The sequence below is a fragment of the Glycine max genome, chromosome 8 (assembly GCF_000004515.6).
Source record: "Glycine max cultivar Williams 82 chromosome 8, Glycine_max_v4.0, whole genome shotgun sequence".
Classification (NCBI taxonomy): Eukaryota; Viridiplantae; Streptophyta; class Magnoliopsida; order Fabales; family Fabaceae; genus Glycine; species Glycine max.
Genome location: NC_038244.2, coordinates 5,491,339 through 5,499,695, shown reverse-complemented (window position 1 = coordinate 5,499,695; position 8,357 = coordinate 5,491,339). Strand labels below are relative to the sequence as shown.

The following is an 8,357-nucleotide window of genomic DNA, read 5'->3' as shown; positions in this document are numbered from 1 at the left end:
CGCAAGGGACTGGCATGCTATTCACTGCCTCCTTCCACCCAAAATCAACCTTTTCCAACATAGCCAAATGTCTCCAATCTGTCAAAACAGTTATTGCACCACTTTCGTAATTAAATTTCATTGGTTTCGTTTCTGCAGTTTCTGATATAATCATTGCTAAAAGAACCCTTTATGCTGTCTTTGATGAGTTTCACAACCTCCAAGAGTGGTCTTTCGTTGAGCTCCTTCACTGTTAACGTAACAAATGCCTGCACGATGGCATTCCCGTATATCCACGGGACAAAGGATCCTGTAAGCGTGGTCTCACCCCCACTATGATAATCAGCATAGTTTCCCCATCGTAGCTCAGTTTTAAGGCTCTGGTTCTTGACCTCCAGATGTACGCAGCGAGGGTTTCAAAATTAGTGAACCCTTTTTTCTCCGTACTTTCTCCATTGCCACTTTCTTTCATCAAACTCATCTTGAGTCTTGCTATGCTCTCTCTCTCCACCTTACAGTATTCATGCAAAAAATCCGTGCTTGGCAGAAATGGTGAAATTGCAAGAGAGGCATTGTCCATGGGATTTTTTATGGGTTGACTAGTAAATGTTCCCACTAGTCTTTCTCTTTCCCACACAGGCTTCTAAATTGATAAGTGCATCAATGCGTAACAGTTCCTAATAGATAGAAAAGGAAGAACCCCTATTAATGAACAGCGGGTCCCACTATGAATCAGAGAAGCACTGAACTCGCACAAAGAACAAACAAAGAAAAAGTGCTTGCTGCGGGTGAGGATGAGGACTTTTCATTCTCAAGGGAAAAAAAAAACGGAAGTTAGAACGTTGAATACACAGAGATCTCGTTTGTTCTTAGTAAATCAATATCATATTAATAAAAGAAGAGAAATTAAATAAAAATTTAAATTAATTAATTAATGATAGAAAAATATGAGAAAATCTAATATTATTATAAAAGAAAATTTAAAAGATGAGAATGTTAGAAACTTAGTTTATTAGAACTATTCTTTGATGTAATGTTAATGATTTTTTTCTAATTATTATTATTCTAATTTATACTTGTACCTATTAATATACTCTAGTTTTGGTCTTCTGCATGAAATAACTTAATTTATCTATTTTTTCTTTCAAATCTCTTTGCAAAGCTAAAATAATAAATTGCATTAAGAATAAAAATACATAACACGCTAAACAAAACCTGATGACTTTATTTAGATATCTCAATTCTATTAGAAAATAGTATTTCTTAATGTTACCTCTACAACTTATCATACAAATAGGTGATCAAGTCACAAACAATAATATTATGCACACACGAAAAGAATATAACTGTAATTCACAAATAGATTGAAAGAGAAATTACATCAAGAATAGTTGACGATGAAGTTTTCAACAAAAGAGGTTTAGTCTCTCATTGTCATGAAAATTTTATAATTGCAAGAATAAAATATTTAGTAAAAAAAAAAAAGATAAGAAAGATAATGAAGAGAATGAATAACTCTTGATCTTGATGTTTGCTTCTCCTTCTTTTAACATTTGTCTTTTATAAAAAATTATATTTTCTTGAAATTATTAATGTGTGTTTTTTTTCTTCTTATCTCTTATCTTTTATAGGTGCATATAAGTAGGTTTTTTTAGTAAATTTACATTTATTTTCCTTAATTAATCATGTTTTACTTATTATTCTTTTTCACTTACAAGTTCTGCCACGGCTCGTAAGAACTGAGATACACCAGTCCCATCACAAACATCGTGAGACCACCCCACTATAAATATGAAAACTCTACAGAGGAATTTAGTCACCTTCAAAACCAAAGGATATTGGTTTCCAAATTCATCTTGAGAAGGAAAATCCATCGCAAAGTGTTTTGCGATTTTGACGTCTAGGTAATGAAGAGAAGAGAGGTTGCAGTGACAAATAGCCTCTGTGAATGGAATTCCTTCGGAGGTGCAGTTGATTCTGAATTTTCCATCAGCATGTCTTACTAACTGTCCTGCAAGAGGATAATAGTAAAAGAGAGCCTTGGAATTCCTTCGGAGGTGCAGTTGATTCTGAATTTTCCATCAGCATGTCTTATTAGCTTTCCTGCAAGAGGATAATAGTAAAAGAGAGCCACTGAGAGGGCTTCTTTGATCACTTTTGCAGGGTCAAGTTTGGTAGTGTTAAGGGAATTGCGGCTTGCGAGAAGAAATTGTTCTCAGAAACACTCTCAATGGTAGACAGTGAAAGAATTGTGGTGGGAGTGGGCTTTGAAGGTTTGATGAATATAACATCTTTGTTTTCAACAGTGAGGTAACATTCTCGTATGCCATGGTATTGAGATAACATATTAACAGTGGACAGAAATGTGAGTTTCCCTTCTTAGCAATCACCTCTAAGATCTAACTCCTTTTTCTCTCACTTTCTCACTCAGACGCACCAAGCAACACAAGAGAGGAAGAGTTCCTTCTCATGCAATTCTATCTTTATAGGTAAATACATATAACTTGTCTAAATTACGAAAAAGTTTCTACAAATTAACTTCCCCATAAATTAATCTGAGCTTATAACAAAAACTCTCAGATCATTTCTTTCTTCTTCTTATTTTCTTGTTCAAGCACCAATAAGACTTGCACCTAGACCTAGAGCCAACGCATCCCCAGTTTTCGAACTTGGCGCAGAAAAGTGGTGCCTAGCGGCTTTTTGTAGTCCATAAGCCGCAAAATTTTGTTTTTATTAAATAAAAAAGATTATTGGATCATTCATTGACATCTTATGTGACTGGAAGTGAGAGAGAACTTGAGGATTCATCATTAGACGTTAATAATTGAGGGAACGGTTTTTGAAGATTTATGCACACTTCTTATTCCCTGCTTCCTTTTATTTCCTTGTTGGCTCTATGTATTTTCAATTAAGTTTCTTAGAATTAGGTTAGGATTAACCCTAATTCAAACCTTTTGTGATTGATTTGTTATCTGAATCCTGAATCTTTTTATGTGATTTGAGTTATTGAATTTTCCCTTGACTCTCTTCTGGATTGTATTTTCATTTTCATTTGTAATAGAAAGATTAGGGTTTAAACCGTGTTGATTCAATAATAGCATAAATCTTGCACCTAGGAATAAGGTTATATTATATGAATTAATATTCCTTTGTGATTTCTTAACCTTGGAGCTTATTACTGATTATGCTCGCCTAAGAAATTAGGATCCGTAATTGGGAAATAACGAGTGTACCTACCAAGGAATTTAGGGTAAACTATATTAGAGAAATTAAATGTCAATCATAAAATAGAAAGAGGTTTAAAGAGAAAGAGATTATATTAAGGGAGAGCTAAGAGGATTCCGATACTTACTAAATCTTGCCTATTATATTGAATTTTCTCTTTAATCTTTTTGTATTTGTTCTTCTTCTATTTTAATTAAATATCAAAAAATAAAATTCAAATACATTATTCTTATTTCTCAATCAACACCATGTACTCAATTAGATGCGACTTGCGTAGTTGTTAAACTAAAATCCTTCTAGAGATAATATCGTTTTTTTCTACTATAATACGATTGGTACACGAACCAGTATATATTCTTAATTAACAGTAATCCAGTCTCAAGTGACTTCATACAGAAGAAATAAAATCTTTAATCTTTGGCACACCTAGAGGTAGGTGAATGTAAAACGTGAGTTGATAGATATGCTAATTTGTAGTCCAAACGATTTCTTTTTCTTCTGATGCATAAAACATCACTTATATACTCAATCATATATAGTGAAACGTCTTTGTTAAAGGTTTTAGTATTATAGAAGCCAATGGGTCATACCAAGTTGGAAGCCAGACTGTTTTAGAATTTTTTTTTTTTGGTGTTGAAAGAAAAAGAAAATTATACTATACCAATTTAAGCAACTTAAGAAATAAAAGTTAAGAGCATCTGGTTCTTGCTGCTATCATTGTGAGAATAAAGATCAGAATCATATCTTTTCTCAGACGCAAATGAGATACGGCATTCACAACACATTTTCTGATTTCCCACTCATTTAATTTTCAGTTTCTATTCTTTTAATAAAGTCCTTAACTCACTGTGTGGGGTTCTCCTACGTTGGAGAATTGAATAACAACCTTTAGACTTGTTAAAAGTAAGCAAGCATCTTGCAACTTTCAACCAACAGTAGGATTGGATTCTATATTTGTCTCTCTTTTTTAAAAGGAAAAAAAACATTAATACATTGTCAATTATGTAGAACACAATTTTCAACCATTGGAAAAGTTTACTTAAAGTCAAGGTAAGTGGATGAACATATATGTCAACAAAGGTTGGTTCACTTATCAAACTCGAATATCCTATAAGAACGCGACTTTGAATTCCGCTATAGGAGATCTTGTTGGTGGATGATCCCAGTGAGTCTTGAGACATGTTGTAACCCTGGTAAATCCCGAAGATCTAGTACACCATAACTTTTGAGAATAAAAAGAAAAGTGCAAGAACTGATATATACGGTGAGAGGTAAGAGCCTAGTCTGAACCACCTATGCTGTTCATTTCACCATGTCTAATGTATATGCCTGCAAGTCTGCATCATAAAATTTGATGCTGCTCACATGCTTGGCCTACAGGGAAAACTACAACACCTTCAGCGATGGAAGCTACATCTAAATGCAGAGGTTACAAAAAGGGTGTTTTATTTCCCACAAGCACTTCTATGCATGGTTGCTATGCCTCCAAAAATATCTCTATTTCTCAGCCAAATGGAGAAGCAAAAGCTATCTGCATGGGTTGCAAAGAAGAGTGTCACTGTTTAATGCCCTCAAGAACAACCTTACACCGTTGTTCTGTGTGCCTAAAGGTTAGCAATTCAACTTTGGGACCACATGGTTTAAAGAAAGAATGTGCAATATGCCGTCCAGTGAAGAAAATTGGAGCCAAATTGTTGAAACTTGGAGATCTAGGAAGTTCAAAGAAAAATGGAAATTTGCTGAGTGGGTCATTATTACCTCCTTCAATGCCCTCTTCTTCCTTAGCCTTGCCTAGCACTAGCAGATATAATAAACGTGCGGTTCTCTGTGGAGTTTCTTACAGAAAAAGGAAATTCAGACTCAAAGGAACCATTAATGACATTAGTAACATGAAGGAACTGCTTATCAAGAATTTTAAGTTTCCAAAGGAGTGCATACGTGTCCTCACAGGTCTATTATTACTAGAAATTTATTATATGTTTCTGTTCATCTTGGTTTCTCACTTATTCAGTTATTCTTTATCTTTTCTAGTTAGTATTAAGGCTTAACAAATTAAAATTGAAAGCTCGTACACACAGTAGAAATTGATTTCTTAGACTAGTAATTTGACACTTTATAAGGAACAATATATTTCTTAATTAGACTATACTATAAAAATTAATTGAAAATTTAGTTAACAATAAAATTTGAAAGGTTACGGTCAACAAATTAAAAATAAGAACAATTTGAAAGGTCCCTATCAAGAAATTAAAAAAAAAACAATTTGAAAGGTTTATTAATGAGAGTGCAATTATTAATATAGTTGTTGTTGCACCACTAAGTTGTTCCTTGACAAGTATCTAATGGAGCTGTCAAACTTTTCCTTAGTAAAAATGAGATTAAATAACTTGATCACAGCTTATTGATTCTATTACGTACTTTATTGTAAGTATTAAGTACATCAAATCAGCAATCACCAATCAGCAATCAGCTGGGATATGACTGTTTTTTTTTTTTTTTTCTTTTTATCGGCATGTGACATGACTGTCAGTTAGAAAAATCCTGAATCTAATACCTGCATGTTTTCAGTTTCATGTTCTAATTAATTAACACCCCCAATGTGTTATAATTTTTTTTCATTTAAAAAAATAAAATGAATATTGCAGAACAAGAGCAGAATGCCAATTTAATACCAACGAAACACAACATATTGGAGTCCTTAAACTGGCTTGTGAAGGACTGTCAGGCAGGAGATTCATTGCTCTTTTACTTCTCGGGACACGGTTTGCAACAACCAGATTTCAAAGAAGATGAAATCGATGGGTTTGATGAGACTCTTTGTCCTGTTGATTTTTTGAGGGAAGGAATGATCATTGACAATGAAATAAATTCTACCATAGTTTGGCCACTAAAGGAAGGTGTCACACTTCATGCTATTGTTGATGCTTGTCATAGTGGAACAATTCTTGATCTTTTGTTTGTTTATAAACATGAAAGGTAAGTGCACTTTTTTTTTGTTTTTTGCTATTTGAATTTCTGTTTGCATTGCCTTAAAACAATTTGAATCTGTCTATTGTATGCTTGTAGTGGCATTTGGGAGGATAACAAGCCCCCTTCAAAAGAACCCATCAGAAAACATACAAGTGGAGGAATGGCAATTTGTCTTAGTGCTTGTGAAGATAGTCAGACAGCTGCTGATAGCTCAGTAAGAATTAAACTTTGGAGTTTTTTTTCTTTAACTTGCACCTCATGGTGGGTTTTGACCAACCTAATACGTAGGTTTTTGGTGGAAAGGGAATGAATGGTGTTCTGACTTATCTTTTCACAAAAACAATCAGAGAATACCCTGGAATAACTTATGGGGGTCTCCTAGAAAAGATGCATGACGAAATTAAAAAGATTAACCGAAGCAGATGCAATAACCGCATATTGCAACATATCTTCAATCGTAGAATTGCACAGGTTGGATTCCATCACCATTTATTGTCACTAATTTCTAAGTAAGGGAATCGTGATATATATTACTTACCAAACAAAACATTAGAATACACATTGCAGGATCCTCTTTTATCAACATATACCTACACGAGGCTCATCAAGCATATCTCATATATAATCTTTTCCCCCATCAATTGTGATTTATTATATCCCTAGCTAATCCAATTATTTTTATATATAAAGTGTCATAAATAAGCAGTTCGAGATATAGTTTTAATGATGAAACTGAATACACATTGCAGGATCCTCTTTTATCATCATCAGAGAAATTTGATGTTTCTACGACAATGTTCAAATTGTGAGAATGCAAGTTCGAAAAGACAATCTTGCTATGAGTTAATTGGTTGCAAGGACTTGAATTGAGCATTTCCACCTAGTATATTTTCTGATAACTAGGAGTTCACAAAACGGCACTCCGCACTTGTATGTACTACGTTTAATTCATTGGTCTGGATCAGTATTTGTATTCAATTTCAAGCGCAGCACCAATGGCTGTGGTATCGTAGAATATCGGGATTTTACTACACCAAAAATGAACTTATTAGGGTTCATTCGAGGCCGATTTTAATTGTAAGTTTAAAATTTTTTAAAACTGCAACCGGTTTTTAATTTTAAAATTCAGTTTAGTTTTTTCTTTAAATTTTAGTTTCAAAATATATTTATTTTCAAAGCTTTCTACAGATTAAAAGTAGTTTAAAGATGTCTCTTACTAGTGATCAATAACGACAACTACACTGTCAATAATAGCATAGAGTGTCATTGATTGTTGGTAATGATAGTTGGTGGATAGCACAATGGTGATCAATGCTGATGTGGTGGTGTAATAATAGGAATAATCGCTATCAATTTAGTGAGAATTTGCTTTTTTGAAACTAAAGAATTAATTTATAAATCCTATTTTGTTGGTTTTGAAACTAAATGTAAAATAATTTTAAATTTGAGTTAAAAATTATTTCAATTTTGTTTTTGTCAAAACACATTTTATTTTAAAAATTATATTTGAAAATTGATCAAAAATATAAATAAACCATAGCCTTAAATAACATTTTTAGGAGGAAACATTGTCTTAGGAAACACAACTTTAGGGAGCGTCGTTTTCACTTCTTATTTTCTGAATGAAAACTTTGAAAATATGTTTAGTTAATTCAGTTTTGATAAAAAGTAAATTACTTTTATATCCCTAACCCTTCCCCTCTCCACACTCCCCACCCCCCCTATTTAACTTTCACCCTCGGTCAACTCCTTTTCTCTACCTCCTTTTCCTCCCAATAACCCGTACGTCGAAGACTACCACAAACGATAAGCTTCATTTTTTTTTTTAATGTCACGCACTAAAACCAAAATACATATTTGTGATTCGTATAGACAACAAAATATGTTTTAATTGTGTATATATCCCACAAAAACATATTTCAAATGCAAAATAGAAATGCAATTCCAATTTGTATGTATTTCTATTTTGCATGCATACAAAATGCAAAACGAAAACATGTTTTTCATGCTTTGCATTTGTATCACATTTAAATTTTTAATATTAATACTAATTTTAAAAATATTTTTCAAATGATAATAATATATTTGTAATACTATATTTATGATATTTTCTTACCCGAGTTATTATATTTTTTTGTGATATGATAATTTTTATTTTATGATAATATAATATGTACTATTAT

The 8,357-nt window shown here is 32.7% G+C and overlaps 1 protein-coding gene across 8 annotated transcripts; it reads left to right on the top strand.

The window, feature by feature from the left end:
• Positions 1 to 1,744: 1,744 nt before the first annotated feature.
• Positions 1,745 to 7,281, top strand: LOC100796640 (metacaspase-1). Of its 8 annotated transcripts, XM_041018003.1 has the most exons (10): positions 1,745 to 2,036; positions 2,143 to 2,289; positions 2,411 to 2,468; positions 4,213 to 4,254; positions 4,345 to 4,475; positions 4,585 to 5,154; positions 5,850 to 6,180; positions 6,271 to 6,388; positions 6,463 to 6,645; positions 6,924 to 7,281. In XM_041018003.1, exons 6-10 carry the CDS (start codon positions 4,608 to 4,610, stop codon positions 6,981 to 6,983), a joined length of 1,239 nt encoding a protein of 412 aa, XP_040873937.1. In that variant the 5' UTR covers positions 1,745 to 2,036; positions 2,143 to 2,289; positions 2,411 to 2,468; positions 4,213 to 4,254; positions 4,345 to 4,475; positions 4,585 to 4,607; the 3' UTR covers positions 6,984 to 7,281. The 8 variants fall into 8 exon arrangements, with proteins under 8 accessions (XP_040873937.1, XP_040873940.1, XP_040873934.1 ...); XM_041018006.1 differs by having other exon boundaries at positions 4,213 to 4,475; positions 6,478 to 6,645; XM_041018000.1 differs by having other exon boundaries at positions 4,213 to 4,475.
• The last annotated feature ends 1,076 nt before the right edge of the window (positions 7,282 to 8,357 follow it).

Bases quoted from the DNA above. Each gene is read 5' to 3' on its own strand.
- LOC100796640 (XM_041018005.1), top strand. From the start codon at position 4,608: ATGGAAGCTACATCTAAATGCAGAGGTTACAAAAAGGGTGTTTTATTT. The intron at 5,155-5,849 runs GTCTATTATTAC...TGAATATTGCAG, and splicing joins GTGCATACGTGTCCTCACAG to AACAAGAGCAGAATGCCAAT. The intron at 6,181-6,270 runs GTAAGTGCACTT...GTATGCTTGTAG, and splicing joins TTTGTTTATAAACATGAAAG to TGGCATTTGGGAGGATAACA.